The sequence below is a fragment of the Diprion similis genome, chromosome 13 (genome assembly GCF_021155765.1).
Source record: "Diprion similis isolate iyDipSimi1 chromosome 13, iyDipSimi1.1, whole genome shotgun sequence".
In the NCBI taxonomy this organism is placed as follows: Eukaryota; Metazoa; Arthropoda; class Insecta; order Hymenoptera; family Diprionidae; genus Diprion; species Diprion similis.
The window spans coordinates 592,099-609,364 of NC_060117.1; the positions used below are offsets into that span (position 1 = coordinate 592,099).

The window sequence follows — 17,266 nt, forward strand, 5'->3', positions numbered from 1 at the left end:
CGTCGAGACATTTACCGGCGATCCGACGACGATGACGCGACATTCCGCCACTGCATACGGATTATATACTAGTTAACGTATTACATACCATGTACGTTATATCATGTACATATGTACACAGGTACATAACCGAGGTAGGTGCGAGTATAGGTGTGTGTGTGTGTGCGTGCGTATGTATATGGGTATGTATCGCAGCTCCGCGAAGAACGTACACCTACGGTGTTGAATTCTGACCGATTCAAGGCCACCCGAGTCGCGTGTTACGCGGGTCAAATAAATGGTAGCAGAGGCCCGTGAAACGATCGTAATCAAACACCGCAGGTCTACATAGTCTACATACAACGTATAACGTATAACGTATAACGTGTATGTACTGTACATGTGCCTGCGCAAAGATCCGAGAGCCTTTGTGAGATCGGGAAGCAGAGGCAACAGCTGCGACACTTGGTTCGCTCGCGAGACCCGCATGATGCACCGTCGTCGCCGCGATGTATCCTGCAGGGTCTAAAGGCCGCAGGGACCCGACGGTTTTACCCAAGTCGCATATAGCCATCTATACCTCCTCTTTCCTTCACCCCCAACCTATATATATATATATATATATATACATGTATATATGTATAATGCGCATATCCTTCCCAGGAAATTTTTGACGGTCAAAGTCCACCCGCGCGGTCCTTCGGGGCTGTAAGCGTTTCCGTGTATTCGTACTGCTTCTAAGTCACTTCGCTATAGGATATACGGATAAGGTATAGTGGGTAGTAGGTAGTCGGGTACCGGCCACGATATTCAGCGGTCAATTCTATTTTAGGTTTAGTTGGGTGCGCGGCGGGCCAAGCATGTAGCTTAGGTACCCGATGCTGGTGTCGACGGGTGTCGTTCATCTCTACCCCTTCCTTCATCTCCTTCCTCCTTCTTCCTCCTTCGATCCTTTTCGGAATAGAAAGCACCGCTAAAGTACCGCGGACGGATGGATATGACATCTTTCGTTGCATGGGCATTCAAACTGATTTAGACCGATGTAAGGGAATCGGTAATCGTTATTGTACGCTGCGAGATACATTCGATCGTTAATTATACACCTTGGCGAATACTCGCCGAGCTTTCGTCCATCCAGGTCCAAGCTGACGCGCTCTTGACCGATGAAAATCGATGCGTGAGAAAAATTTGTTGCTCCGAAATCATCCACTCCACTCGCACGGCCGAAAAGCTGTTATTAAATGAGTGTATTGATAATGTGCGGTACGGTGCTTAGACTCCGATCCCAATCAGTCGGTACAGAGGGGAATGCGCAAGTCGTATCGCGTCCGGCCGTGTCGAATGCGTACATAAATCGTAATTGCATACGTCATATGGTGTATTATTTTCGGCTACGTAAACTCCCGGTGTCTTTTCTTGCGGGTAATACACGCGCGCTGCAGTTGTATACAGTCCGTGCGTCGGCGCTCCGGACCAACCCCAACGTGTAGACGAGAGTGTGAGAGAGAGAGAGAGAAAGAGAGGGAGGGATGTACAGATGGACGAATAAATATATAGTGGTACTAAGTTTGGCGCGAAACGTGCATTTTAATTTCCTAATACAAATTCAATGTTTTCCGCATGTGTTTGAACCTAGGCGTATCTCCTGTTTCATGGATAGTCCTACGTAAGTATACGAACGAAAAGTTGCTCGCAATTCCCGAGTCAATCGATGATTATTAGATATCGCATAACCTGCTGGTGAAACATGCGAAGAATGCCGTCGAAACAGGACGAGGAGACGATAACGCATTCTTCACAATCTGTACAAGTCATAGACTGATCTACCTCCTAATGACATCTGTCAGTAGGTCATAGTTGTATATAGTTATGTAATAAATGAGAAACGGGTAACAGCGACGTTATCAATATATACACCGCCATACGCTTCGGTGCTTCCAAGATACATGCCGTACGTGCAAACACGTATTGGTATATGGTATGTATACTGCCGTGAAGCAATGCGTAGGAACTCGCGGCTGTTGGAAGGTTCGTGTTTACTCCTGCAGAGATAAAAGGAGACCCTTAACCCTGCGGGTGACGGACGAGCCGATGGTGTTGCGGCGACCACGAGCAGGCGAGCAGATAGACGGACGGACGGACGGACGGACGGACCGTCAGACAAAAGGACGGGCCAGGAGGCGGCGATGCGATGGGAGGACGAAGGGTGGTCGCGAACAGGCTGGCAGGCTGGCGGCAGGCAGGCAGGCAGGCAGGCAAGCAAGCAAGGCAAGCAGGCAGGCAGGCTGGCAACAGGAAGCTCGCGATGCATGACTCACCGCGAGCCAGCCGAACAGCGCATAGCGCAGCGTAGAGAAACTAACCCGCGCGCGATCGCGTTCTCCCCGCATCTTCCTTCTTTCTTCGGTTGGTACCCCCATCTACCTGGCTATATTGTACGTAGTGCATGCATGCATACATACGCACGGATGCCCGTACATACTTAGGGTCTTCTTCCCGGTCGCGAGGGGAATATATATATATATATATACACATACATAGGTATACATATAATAATATATCGCGGGTGATTCGAGGTTGCCGAAGAAGAGGCGTTTATTGTCGGCTGCTCCCGCGTCTCTTGTACACACACATGCATATACTTGTGCTGTAAGTATGCAGTACGTATACCTTGTGTACCTATATAGCATAGATTTGTGTGATCAGATTTAAATTCGACTAACGGGCACGACAGCGCCGCCCGACCGAATTGCGAGGTGGTCGGCCATCGGGCAAAAACGGCGTCGGAGTGCGGATGAGGGGGGCGACCTTCCCGTCCGCGTCGCGAGAAGACCCGCGACCTCGCCATCGAGTAATCAGCGCAACGGCACGCGGTCTCGACGCCCGTGCTTAGCTCCCCTTCTTGTATAACATGCACACACTTTGTCTACTATAGGTATATCGTATGCGAACTGCAGGGATCGCAAATACCTACGTGTCGTACGTATACACGTATGTACATTCGGGTATAATTTTAAGTGCATACGTAATACATCTGCAATGGTACGTGCAGGTCACACGTCGTATTTGTCAGTACCGCGTATGCACATCCATGTCTAAACGGCCACCTTATAACAAAATACAATCGTTATGCAATCGTCGACGTTCGTGTTTAACGTGTTTACGTTATCATTTATCAATTTTGCCTTCTTTCGGAAAGGGCGTCCCTTTAGTTAACTCCCTAACTTTTTATCCGCGAGAAGGGTCCGTTTAGCCCCACACTCCCCTGCGTTACTTACGTTCAAGGTATACATATATGCGTAAAAGCACCGAGTCTAATCCAAGGCAATGTACGTGTACGTATGTACGTACATACTTACCTACCTACACACTATATGTATACACTCGAGGCGCAAATAGGGAATATAGTTGAAGAGAATATCGCGCGAGTGCAGAGCTAGCGAGAGGAGATGCTACTCCAGCTCTCACCTCGGGGCAAAATTTGTGCGCGTTCCAACGCGACCGAGTGAATTTAGGGTGGGCACACCTATATATACCGTCGACTAATAACAAGGGCGGCGCGAGGGGGCGGCCGGGGGACGGAAAGGCGGTGACCCGCGGTGCCTGTCTGCCGCTGCCCGCGTTGCAGAGGCAGAGAGATCCGTCCGTCTCTCTCTCTCTCTCTCTCTCTCTCCCCCTCTCCCTCCCTCTCTCTCTTCGCGGCGCGCGCGCGCGGTCGCTTGCATACACAGGCATCCGTAGGTAGATATACGTGAGTGTTTGTGTACACGTACACACATAGATAGTTGGTTCATGGGGCAGCGAAGAGGGTTGTGGGGGGGAGGGGGGGTTGCACGGTCGTTCCGTTCGTCCTTCCGTTCGGTCGTCCCGTTCCTCCGTCGGTCCGTCGGCTCGTCCGTCTGTTCGTTCGTTCGTTCGTTCCTTCGTCGTTCGTTCGCGTATATATATATATATATATAACATCGGTCGTCGGAAAAGGGTGAAACGCGGGACGGCGAAGAGCCGGGGCAGGGTGAACTAAGGGGGGTAGGAGAGGGGCAGAGGGGTAGCCAAGGTAATTTGAGCGTCACACGCCGAGTGAACGCCAGGCAGCAGCGCCTATGTGCCACATAAAGAGCTCCCTTATGTATCCAGCAGGCCCATCGCGAACCTCTACCTTCGTTGTATTTTACGCGGTACATGCCGCGCTCCCGCACACACAGAGGTACATCCCTGCACGTATACGGGGTGCTCGAAAAGTAGTTACCGACCTGAGCTGAAACCACCCCGTGCATGGGCCGTCTCGATCGGGGCATTATTGCATAGACACTATATAGCTACTAGGATCTTATTTAACAAGCGAGATGAAGACTCGGATCTTGTTGTCGAGCCGATTGTCTTGCCGGACCAATTACTATACCATTGTTCGTTGGTTCCGGTATAACGTCGACGTGATGCGAGGATCATCTTTTTGCTTTTACGTTTTCCGAATACGTTTACTGTTACAGCTACGCGAACGTGTAACAGCGAAGCTGCATGCCTGCGTCTATCTAATCTCTCTGCTGCTGACCGTTCGTATCCTCTCCCTCCCTCCCTCCCTCTCTTTCATCTACCGTTTCCCGTCACTTTCCTGTTCTTCTTGGCACACGAGTTTCCGCACCGATTCGGCAAGTTTTCCCTAGTTAATGAATAAATGCGACGCGGCCCGATATGACCGGAATCGCCGTCGATTACCGCGCGACCGTTGAAATTTCTTCCCTGTATGCCGGATATGTCGAAGCCGCGTAATTCGAGACCCAGGTCTGGCCTTTTACCGCTTACCGAATAACACGGCCGACATCCGGCCGTGCGCTGCTGCGTCTCTCCTCGATCGAGGTGCTCGACAAAAGATCACGCAAATTTCATTGCCACTTTCCGGACGCTAGTCGAGCTTATTAATCCGTAAAAGAGATGGGAAAAATAAGGGATAAGAGCCCCGAGTTCCTATTTGCGGTATAAAAAACCCCTCTGTCCCCGTCCCAATTGTTAAACAGTAACTACCTACTGTAGAAATGACTCACAGGAATGATCTACTACGTTACGCGGTGAAAACAGAATGACGACACGTGTTGGTTCAAGAGGTCAAACTATGAAAACACGTATATTACAAATATAATATGGTATATAGGTATACGTATATTTATATATATTTATATGCGTGTGTGTGTGTGTGTTTAGCGTATCTACCCTTCTGAAAATTCTCGTCATTTCATACAAAAATTTGAGGTGCGTTTTTGCTGTCGGCAATTTAATTTGAAAACGATAAAAATTTCCCGGAATACGACACACTGCATCATTATATATTTAAAAAATTCCTACGGCAAACGAGAAGTAAAATATTGAAGGCCACCGATGTTTGTCCAAAGAAAAGTGTGTTTTCCTTGCGAACCTGTGACAATTAATTATGCGCTCGATCACAATGACAAAGTACATTTTCTAGAAACCGATTCTCGTTATTAAAATAATATGTATAATAGCAGTCGTCGCACGTACGCGTACGTATCGCATACACCTGCATGTATGAGTAGAATGTAGCGTACATGTATAGCATGGAGGAACGAGAGCGTGGAGTAAAAGATATAAGCGTCAATCGCGGTGAATGTTATGAAAGATCAGCTTTAAAAAGCAGCAGACTTTAAAAGCCAGAGGGTGTATAACGGCTGGTATAAGGGAAGGAAACCCGGCACATATAGACGTGTAACGAACAGAACACGACTGAAGCGGACTCGAGAGTTTTTAGTGGCAACTTGTTGCGCGACGCTCATTCATACGACTCCGACGCTCCCATTACGTTGCATTACCTCCGTCAGAGGTTGCAACTTCGCAAAGTGCCAACTTCCAACTTCCAAGTGCATGACGTACCTACTAGGTTACGGTACTACGTGTCCCTCCCCACCCCTCAACATCATACACACATACTTACGCTTATGGGTTTGAGAAGCATACTTAATTTTTGCGGGTATAAGGAGCGCATGCATACTTTACGTGTGTACCTACTGACATCGATATGTGCTGCACGTGTTACACGCAGCGTTTCTGCTTTTATTTCATTTTATTATTTCAATTTTCTTTTTCGTAATTTCTCGATCGTCATACGCGTACGGATAAGATATGATATCCAGAGTATTCCGAATTGCCGTTGAACAAGACGCGGCAATGTCGGAGGTGGGAAAGTTGGCCGCGGTACACGACGCGATCGGTTTACTGCTGGCCTTAATTTCTTGGTAGCCGAAAATTCCCCGCGGCTTTAAGGACTCTTGTTCCGGAGCCTGCATAGAAGGGAGGGGGGAGGGGGGCCCTGGTTCGGGTCGGGTCCGGATCCTACCACGCCTACGAGTCCCGAATTTGGCCTCGGGGGCCCCGGCTCTGCAGCCGAGAGTTAGGATAAGGGCCTTCTAGGAATCGACTACGCGGTTCTCTTTTCGACCCGCACGACCCTCCGCGACCGGATAAAGGAAAACGCGTCTACCTTGTACATGTATGTATATATATATATATATATATACATATGCCGCAGCACACACACACACACACACACAGATGTATATACACGGCGACCAGCCCGGGCTAATGCATATACCTGGGCAACGTCGCAATTTCCCCTCCGCCCTCTGGATTTTCCCGAACCCTGCAGCCGGCTACAGGGTTGCACCAGCGAACCCGAAATTACGCGAATTATATATATATATACATATATACATATAGGTATACACATACTATATACTGTACCGTTATACGTATAGATATTACCAATTACGGTAAATATGCTTTGCATTATCTGCGTGGTCACAATATTATAAAGAATGCCAATGAATTGCTGCACTTGTACCTACCTATCGAGAATTTTATACCAACTCGCAAATCAACACCTCATATTAAGGTATAATAATCTCGTATACATACATTGTAGCTGCAATGAGTCACCGTCACAGGTCGAGATACATATATATGTGTGTGCGTTATTCGTATGCAGTAATTGCAACAACTATGCGGTCGAGTCGTTTCGCAGCTGCGATTGTACGGAGTTTGGTTCTCGGATCGCCCTGTCGCATCGCAGGTTTAGCCTTCCCCGAAGCACCCCCTTTTTACAACTCCCAATAACTAAATCGCGTCGCTACCTTCGACGGTCATCCTAGCAGCTTTTGTTCGATGTGATTTATTACTTATAATACAAGTATACTTTAATCTGCTGTACTGTTAATCCGGGCTCAACGCAAATGCCAAGACAACGGGTAATCCCTGTTTCGGCGCGCATTATTGGAATCCAGGAAGACGACAACGAGACGACAATGCCTTATACCTCGCCTTATACTCGAATATCTCTTATACGAGTACTACGTTCACGTCCCGATTTGAAGATTGTATGATTTCAATTTGCATCTACAAACGTAAAACGTAGTAGCCTAGCCAGGTCATAGGTGTATTGCACGCGTTGTATACATACGCGATACAGTAAAAACCTCGATACCGCAGGAAAGGCTGGACCGTATCTATTCTACCTACAAGATAACGATACTCAAATGATTCCACGGTCCGGTCTCCCGAGTTTCGGCTTACCCATACGTACGGTACGGTATAGAACAGATCCGGGATCGAGGGACGTTTCTGGAAACACGTCGTTTCTCCGGCACTAAATATAGGCGCCCTCGCGACGCCGGCCGTCAATATACCACCCCTGACTAACCCCCTGGGGGGCACCGCCGGTGGTGCAGGGTATAGCGTATATCCTAGCTCTGGCCGACGTCCTAGACCCTCCGCGTTTTAGCCTAGCTTCTAGCCACGGCGCGGCGTCGGAGCCGCAGGGAGGACGAGAGACGAGGACGAGGACGAAGAGGAGGAGGAGGAGGAGGAGGAGGAGGAGGTTGGGGGCGAGAGACGTTGCAGATACGCGGTACTCGCCATCCTCGCGTCGTACTCGCGCGACCCCCCCCTATACGTATACGTACTATACACGTACCGACATACGCGTACATGCGTGCGTGTGTGTGTGTGTGTGTGTATATATACATAGACACACACACCGGGGCTACGGAATACGGCACACGGCTATATCCCCGCGACGTAATCAGCGAGAGGCTCTCACCCCCGGCGCGGACGCGGATTCCCTTCTCTGCCCCTCGGCGAACCCTGCCTTCGCCCTATATACATATACATCGGCTATGTGTTTGCTTGGATATATATACATAGCCGTTAAGTGTGTACATAAGATACTAGTTGCAATCTATACGCGTATGCTTGTATCAAGGTGTACACCTATACATGCCATGCATATCTGTGTGTGTGTGTGTGTGTCTACATCTTTGTACGTAGGTAGGCGAATATCGCGGGAATGCTGATTTACATCATCGCTAAATGAAATCTTTAACTCGCCGGTCGAGTTTTCTAACACCCGAATTCATCCGTATACAATGATAGATATACCCATACAACCCGAGTTATTTAATTTCCTCTCTCGTAGATATTACAATGGTGACATCTTGTGTATAGATTGGATAGGTATTTTGAAAGATTGCAGGGATTGTTCCGTTGACGTAGGCTTTACCGTGGATCATACACACCCCGTTATATCTATGGCTTCGCTCCACGGACGCGGGGTATCGGTGCAGGACGCCCGTTCCAGTTATCAATCATGCTGCACCAACGCGTACGCATAATTTAAAAAACCTGGCGACAATCGAACCGCAATCACGAATCTGCAAATAGGTTAAAGGTTGATACGTATCGATAAATAATTGACTCGCAGCGTAATCGTGATAGCATAATTTTCGCTTACGTATTGTAATCTTAAATCTACAGTCACGGAGGTGTCTTTTCCGCACCGGATGGTGGTGGACGTATATTATACTCGCTACACCGTGCGCGAGGAGTTGCGGTGCGGGCTCTCACCAGTGGACTCTCGAGAGTGCCAATATAATTTAACTATTACCTATATTCTTAGAATTCAACGTTGTAACTTAAAGGAACCACCAAACCAAACTGCTCGCAATGATAAGAAAATTCGACAGTTTGTTCAACTCTGTTGCGCAAGCGGAGTGAAACAATTAAGATCGATGGTTGGGTATTCAATTCCAATATTCAATCGATCATCTCTCTGCGTACCGAATGCGTATTCGATAATTATGCAACCGCGCGGTCGAGATGAAGAAAAAATAACAACAATAAAGTGAGTTGAGAACCACCGGGTGCAGCTGCCGCACCGCGGCGGTATCTCGTCCACGTCGTCCACGCCGCTGGTCACCCACACCTCGAGAGAAGTTGGCGTGAGGAGAAAGCGGGGGTGGCGAAGGTCCGGGCGGTTTGGTATGAAGGACTGAGGGAGCTGGGTTTGGCAGCGAAGCGGAAAAGGGGCGAGGGGAGGGAGGAGGTGTTTCAACCACCCACTAATTCTCATCGTCAGCCTTAGGTAGGTTTATACTGGTGTGATGGAGCGGTGCCTACGTATACGTATAGCCAGGTTACACCCTTCTTAGCCAAGAAACGTATACCTCTTCTCAGCTTGGCCGCAGTTTCGACAAGAAGGGATGCTCATTTCGTACCTGCAGGTCTCTAATACCCTAACCTATATGCAGCGGTCTATAAACTAGGGCATTTATCGAAATCGGTTCGTGAGGTTTTTGTGCGTGCGTCGGGGCTGGAAGGGTGAGGTTTACTGCATCAAATCGTGCAAATGCCAAAAGTCTGTCAAGTTATGCTCGTAGCTCGTTACTTTTTCATAGGTATAATAAACAAAAGACCGCTTGAGTACCGAATACTACCGCCGATTTTTAACGTCCGTATCATCGCGTGAGTGCGAGATTTGGCTGCAGAAAGAGGCCGAAGCAACACCTTCGAACGAACACCTTATGTATACCTATATAGGTATACGTATTTCTTGACTTTTCTTAAAATTGGCATTGGAAGGAGATTTTGACAAGTTTGCGCTACAGGGATCTACAGCCTGTAGAACGTTTTACGAAATCCGTGGATGAACATGTGTGTTCCTTGGATCGCATCGTAGGTGTAAGCAAGTATAAAATTCTCACTCGAAATCATTGCCGTCGTTGGATAAGAGTCGTCGGAGCACATCGCGATATCCAAATTCAAATCCCGATTCTCTCGGCTTACTTATTTCTATCAAAAATTATAAAAGCAAACACCGTTTTCTTGATTAAATTTCATTTAGGTATCAGTATTAATTTCAGTTCGATTTTATTACTTTAAAACATTTCCTTCTACTACCATCTTTTCGAAAAACTTGAAACCGATGACAAACCGTCGATGCCGATACGTCAGTTTATTATGCCGATAATGTAGAACACACACTGACCGACTGTGACGGCAGTTATAGGCGGGCGGATCATCGACGTGTGGCAGGCGACATCGCGTTCAAATTTTAGAATACCTCTGCCTACAGATACAATGGATGAATTTCATCTTCTACCGCAACCTTCCAATCATATTCCGAACCCATATTACGTAAATTGTCTCCAACTCTTATCAGATTGCTATGATGAAATTACTTACATATGGCAGAAAATTTATGCAGAGTTTATCGCATAATTCATCGCTCCGATGTCAAAGTAATCCTTAAATTCGTTGACGGAAGATCTATCTTGAGTCAATAAATCACGCACAACATCGGCTGCCGTCACCGTGCACTTTTTGCTGTTGCAAGTATAACTTACTCACATCCTGTGACACTGCCAGTTTGATAAATTTCACTCATCGATTAATTACAAACGCGTAATTTTTTTTCACCGGCCGATTCGAGAGCGTTGCACAGGAAACAATTCGGAAAATCGATTGTTGTCCTACTTCCCGAGATTTCACTCAGTTATGTAAAAAGCTACATTCCATTTTTGTAAATCAATCGAAAACAATGTGAAAACTATGTGGACCGATCATTCATTATTAGCATACCAAGTTCGTGTCTCCGCGATACGTAATCAACCTCCGATTCATAATCATACGTAGGACCGGCCGGAGCTAAAAACAAAAGAGTTATATCCAACGCAACGCGCCCACAGGTGTGAAGTGAGCCCAAAGCGGGGGAATTCGTATTCTTTTCCCGCTAATTCAGTTCGGAGACAAATGAACAATCTCACCGCACTTCACGCGTATCCGGAAATTCAAATTACTCTAATTTGTACCGAATTTCGATTCAAAATAATTGTTCCGTGACATTGTAAACTAACAATCTCGATAATCTGTTGATGGTCGCAGGGACTGTTTCAATGTTAATATAGGGTTAGATTCATTTTGCAGTATATGATCGTTCGTTTATGGAAGAATCAACAAAAATGCAGACAGTATAAAAAAAGAAATAAAGTTAAATAAGTTTCAAATTTGTTGAAAGATAATGTCGACATTTATCGATACATTCTATGTACATACCGTTTAATTTTTTAGCCGGATCGCCTGTGCTCTCCGACGTGGGTTCTTCACAGACAAAAGGGAAATAGCTTCGAATTTTCTACAGTACTGATTAGTCTTCTGTTAGGTCAAGGCTACAACGCCTACGTTGTAAGTGGCTATGCGAGCAGAGAACAAGTTAGTTACGATTGCACCCGTAAGGTATGCCCATACCTACAGAAACCAGAAGAGCCAAAGCAAGAAGCCGTATCCCTGGAAACTCAAAGATATCGCTTGAAACCACCTCCCGACATGAGGAGTAAATTTTTGTTGGAAATGGAGGCAAGCGAACGTAAGAAGTTGGAAGATGATTTGAAATTTCAAGAAGAAGAACGTGATAAGATGATTCAAGTACGATACAGCATCCGAGCATATGAGTCATTTTTAACCAGTGAATTGTATGAACCGGATGATTATATAACGTATAATTGTTATTTGACAGGAACTTGAGCGCCCACCACCGGACGAATATTGGGGATACAGAATACACTCATGGGTGGTCATTTTACCTGAAGAAAATGGTGGGCGCAAGGATGAAATTCTGGAACCCATTTTCATCGAGCCTACGTCGGGGGAATTTCATTATCCTGCCGACAATAAAACCAGTAATCTGTACCTGGGCGTAGAGAGCATTTGGAACGATCAGAATTATTGGGTAAACATGCAAATCTGCGCTAACGGATGTGCGTCCATTGACTGGGATCTAACCAAACCCAAATTGTGGGAGCATCTCCTTCCCGGAGAGCCTTGGACGAAACGAGGAGTAGACGAAGAGGAGGCCGAACAGGATCTCAATATTCAGATGGACAAGCACTTGGACATGCCTGTTTCTTGGGTGGAAAAAATTTCATTATCTAGCGTCGGTATGTTCATCCTGACCATTATAATCTGCATGTGCTAGAAACACCTGGTGTGATTGTATGAATTGCTTTTCTTTTTATACCAATATTGCTTTAGCTTTTGAGAGACGCTATCCAGGTGGAAGTAAAACTATACTTTACAAAAAGGCCAAATTAGAACTGTACGCTCCTTATGTTCAGAGGGACGGCTTGGTTAAAAAAATTACATTGTTCGAGGATTATGAGTATATGATCCCTACGGCTATCTACGAGACGTTTACTAATCGAACTGATTACAGAGTGAAAACTGTGAAGAATTTAGATACCGAAACGGTAATTGATTACTACAAGAGAGGACGCCCAGATGCATGTAAAGGTAAAAATACAGTGTTGATGTATCGTCAAGATAATGCATTAATAGGTATAGGAATTAAAAATTTGTATAGAACATCGATATTTCCTGAGCGACGCTGTGGTGGATTCAGAAACTTCGTTGGACTTTTACGACGTTGTTCGTTTGGATGGACTAACTCGAATTGAAATACACCCTTCATATCTTATCCAACATTTTGCCAATCGCAAAGATCGCCTCTATTATCGGTAATATTTGCTCAACTTCTAGGAATTTTAAAACGTACAATCGATATTTTGACCTTCTTCGAGTTACAAAAACTGAAATTCCAGATACGTCCAGTATGCCTCGGAGAAGACTACTTCGCTAATTGAAGAATATTTACGGATTGTTTGGGTATATAACATTATTAAAAAAGGGAAGGGATACAGTGCAACTCAGTACATAAATGATTTTACAGAAAATAACTGAGAAATATCACAGAAACGAATCTATACCTGCTAGCAAAGACGTTTGCATTCGCGAGTTTGCAGTAGGTGACAACGAAATAAGACTGAAATATCATTACGAAAGCGGCAAGGGTACCAGAGCTACTCGGACGTTTGTAAAACCGCTTCCATCGGACAGAGGGGAACGGCTCACCTTTAATCCTGATATGACAAGTGGATATAACGTTCAGTACTTGAAGTCTTCTACCCTTATCGAAAAAAAGTATTGCAATTACTCTTCGTTTTAATCCACTAATATTTGCCAATATTCTGGTTGCAGCCAGACCCCATGGCACCTCCAGAAAAATCGTTGACGCTCTATTACGAACTGGACAAGCAATTGAAGGAAGAAGAGGTATGTAGGACGTTGATCGCAGCTGCAGAGGATGAAGTGAAAGCATTTTTAAAGGGACGTTCGCTCGAGTATTCCCTGCCCATTTTGTCAGTGTCCTTGTTTGACAGGAATAGAAACGACGAGGCTAAGGCTGGAATGTTTGCCAGGGTAAGTAGACTCATAAATTTCGAAACATATCAGGAAGAAAAAGGCAAGTCCATAAGTTAACAGAGTCTTCATCTGCTCAAGACCCAATGTATTTCAAGTCGTGTCAAAGGTAAAGGGAGAAGCATTTTTTTTACGTTTCAATCCTGGAGTGTTCTTTGAGCTCGGAATCGAATACAAGTGTTTCTTTCAACAACATTGAGATATGTGACAAAACAATCAACAAACATAGAAGAAATAACAATCTGAGATTTTAAGTAACTTAGTAGATGCAAATTAGCGAAACTTACGGATTAACTTAGCTCTGATTTCATATTTCTCTACAGGAAGAAATACTGAGAGCTCAAAGTAAGCGCGAAGTTGTTAAAGAAATGGACTACTTGGGCCCGTATCTGGCTCGCCTTGGGAATCCTATGTATCTGAGCAAGGCTGAAGCACTTCAAGTGCAAGAACAATGCTTGACAGACTTCAAACAAGACCTGGTTAATCGAGCCAATTTCATATTGGAAACATTTGAGAAAAGTAAAGAGGAATTAATGCAAAAGCAGGCTCGTCATGCCCAGGTATACAATAAAGTGATATTGGGAAAAGTAAAGTGAGAAAATAATTTCGAACGGTAGAGACACATACGTAATTGAAACTGTAGATCACATCTCGATGATCATACTCTTTACTGAGCCTTTTACATAGTACGAAATGATAATTTTCCATGCTAAACAGGAACGAGAGTTATCCAGGGAGGATGAAGAAACGTTTCAGAGTGAAATGAACAATGCTATTTTCAATCTGCACACGGTCGAAATGCAATTGAACCGATGCCGAGACCTAGCTACGGATCGGTATCAAACTCTACTAATGAATCTTCAAATGGATCCTCGTTTATCTGCCATCCATCGCTCTTTTTAAATAAAACGCACTTTGCTTGCCATACGATGGTTCTCCATCCACTGGCTATAAAGAAATTTACATCAAACGTCGCTGGTATCTAATGCATGGGTATAGTACACGTCTTATTCCAGCCTGATATAAGAGATTATACTTTGGGAAGCAATTCCCTTTGAAATTGAAGTTTTCTGCCACTGCTGATCTTTCTGTAATCATACTATTTTCCTAATTTACAGGATCGAGCGTCTGTGCTATGCCGCAGTTATATGTATAATGCTTGCTGCTGCTTACCATGATAATATCGTAGGAAAATACCTACTTATAAACGTAATGTCATTTGCCAAACTTATTCTAATAATAAATTGTCGAACATGGTGAGGTGTACTGTTGCTGCGTTTCATACCTAAGGCAGGCATCCACAGTTTCATTGGAAGGACCAGGAACCCATTTGACCGATGCAACGCCCTGAAAATATTCATTGCTGAACTTTTCACACAGACAAGAAGTATTGGGAATTACAACTTGATAACTGTTGCATTTATGATCACCGTAGCTACTTCAAATTGATATATTACCTTCATCATCGAATGTTGCCAAGGTGAATTTGCTGAGTTTATTGGTAAAACAATTCGCATTCGTCGTGATAGTAATGTCAGATGATCGGCTAACACCTGCCATATCACAGCGAGGATTGCATTTTCTGCTTTCTTCCACAAACCCAGAGATCAGGGTATCCATCATAATTGCCTGCAAGTGATAAGGCAGTTAGGGTGGATCATTCAAAATATCATTTGCCATCATTGAAACAGATGGCAATGGCCCAAACGGGATAGCTTCGTACCTGCCTTGAGAATACTTGTAGAATTTTAAATACGTGTGCACCATTTTCTCGCACAGGAAATTGGAGAAAAAGACAAGGCAGGCAGTCGGGATTCCTTTCGTCGGAAGGTTTTGCCATCTCCCAACTAAGTTCAGAGTACTTCAGTCCCAGCAATAGACTCTGAAAAGGTGTATAATTATTGTAATTAGATTATTGTTGTACTCTATCTTGATTATGCTCAATCGCTGACCAACTATGGTATTGTTTATTAATTTTTCCACATGTTATTCAATCATATTAGGATCAAAACTTTATCACTTTTATATGTACAGTAAGATGTTTCTTCTATTTACATACGCACTGTGCGTCATCCACTATGTAGACTCCTAGAGCATTGATAGCAACAAGAACTTTCAAATCCCGATGCGTGATCCATGATGCCAGGCCTCTGACTGGTCGCTCTATTTGTCCGTGGAAAAAGGTCGCTCCGTAGCAGGGAAGTCCCCAACAAAACTCCAAATATTTCCTTATCAGTTTTCGCGGATTGGCGTTGGTCCCTGTATGTGGGGGTATACGCTTATACTGATCGAGTAGACGCACTTCGGGAGCCCCTTTCCCCCCTACCAGACCCAAACCAAGACCCAATCCTAATAAGAGAGTCGGAGATGTGAAGTGATGCGGTAAAAATCTGCCTTTATGGCGGCGAAAGTATGCCAGTGTGTGAATCTGTGCATTATAAGGTCCGAGCTCTATACGTGCTTGAAGCGCCCCGAGACTCGCGTATCTTGCTTGGCCCTCGCACGGATATCTACCTGCAGTAGACGTATTTTCATAAAAATTTGATCTTCATTTAGTAACAGATGCCTAAGGGTTGAGTAAAATGTTTACGTTTATGCATATATCGTATGTATTAAACCTTATGCACTCTAAAATTGAAAGGGTTTACCTTCTAAGACATTATGTCTGGCCTCAGCGTAAAGCAGTTCCAAAGTCTTTGCCTCCTTGACTTGCTCCTCGTCGCTTCGAGCGAGAAAAATATTTCTACGATAGTACAAAACTGGCTGCTCTTCATCTCTAATCTCATCGCTTCCGTACTTGGCTAGCAAGCGAGGCCATCTAGTTCCAAGCTCCAGGGGTTTATGCGTCGGCCCGAGCTGTACTTCCAATTGTTGGGAGCAAAGCCAAAGTGCAAAGACCGGTTGTCCCAGAGGTGGGGATATTCTTCCCAGTCCCAATTCCTTTTCGGATTGAATTATAGCAATGATATCTTGGGTGGTAGCTGCACGTTCCACTTCCATAGTAAGAATCACTCCTGACATTAAGTAAACGGCGATGCGGAGCACAGGTTTATTTGCACTTAATTGCTGTGATCGAAGAGTCCGAGTCACTGTAACGAGAGCGGTGAAAAAAAATTCATGACACTGCATTAATTGCTGAAAACAATTTTACGGACATTCTCTAATATGGCAGTATACTAACAAGGTGATGCACGAGGATCCGACTGATAATCATTGTGGAATTGGTGATGAGGTGGCCCTCGTCCGGTTTGGCAATCTTTTTCCTGTAGATCCATTGTCTTCTGTCGCCCGTTACTACCCGGTTGATGTGTACTCAATGTTTATCATTTAAACGGTGTTCGGTGGATGATAAACTTGAAGCCCACAGTCGAGCGTATCTCTATGGTGACTGCAATTCATTCTTAGTTTACTGAAAGCGAAACGTTAAAATTGTACCAAGTCCAGGACCGAATAGTTCGATTTCTGTGTGGATAAACTTCTGTCTTAACACTTGCCATTGCAATTTCAACAAAAAAGTTGTTAGGTGCTTTTCCCTTGTTGCCAACATCCTACTTCTAGAACTGGTTTTGCGTACACCAACAAATTATTTGATACTGAAAACTAATAACACGAATAATTGATAACAAACTGCTGTTTAAAACAAAGCATAAGTATCCCATCATCTTAGACAGTTCATAGTAGAGAAAGAACTGATCAG

The 17,266-nt window shown here is 45.0% G+C and overlaps 2 protein-coding genes and 1 long non-coding RNA gene across 3 annotated transcripts in view; 1 reads left to right on the plus strand and 2 right to left on the minus strand.

Annotated features, from left to right (window-relative positions):
• LOC124413922 overlaps positions 1-3,794 on the minus strand; it is a 12,982-nt gene extending 9,188 nt beyond the window's left edge. The window contains exon 1 of the long non-coding RNA XR_006929906.1: positions 3,749-3,794. This is a non-coding gene — a long non-coding RNA (uncharacterized LOC124413922). The remainder of the gene's footprint in view (positions 1-3,748) is intronic.
• Positions 3,476-14,775, plus strand: LOC124413911 (dynein regulatory complex subunit 7-like). Its single transcript, XM_046894717.1, has 11 exons — positions 3,476-3,495; positions 9,186-9,400; positions 11,386-11,739; positions 11,831-12,251; positions 12,346-12,603; positions 12,674-12,827; positions 12,912-12,975; positions 13,040-13,252; positions 13,348-13,569; positions 13,893-14,129; positions 14,287-14,775. The coding sequence occupies exons 3-11, from the start codon at positions 11,641-11,643 to the stop codon at positions 14,470-14,472; spliced, it is 1,854 nt and encodes a 617-aa protein (XP_046750673.1). The 5' UTR covers positions 3,476-3,495; positions 9,186-9,400; positions 11,386-11,640; the 3' UTR covers positions 14,473-14,775.
• Positions 14,775-17,055, minus strand: LOC124413914 (putative FERM domain-containing protein FRMD8P1). Its single transcript, XM_046894721.1, has 6 exons — positions 16,751-17,055; positions 16,218-16,658; positions 15,629-16,083; positions 15,293-15,451; positions 15,027-15,198; positions 14,775-14,916 (listed from the first exon to the last, which is right to left on the minus strand). The coding sequence occupies exons 1-6, from the start codon at positions 16,842-16,844 to the stop codon at positions 14,876-14,878; spliced, it is 1,362 nt and encodes a 453-aa protein (XP_046750677.1). The 5' UTR covers positions 16,845-17,055; the 3' UTR covers positions 14,775-14,875.
• Positions 17,056-17,266: the final 211 nt, after the last annotated feature.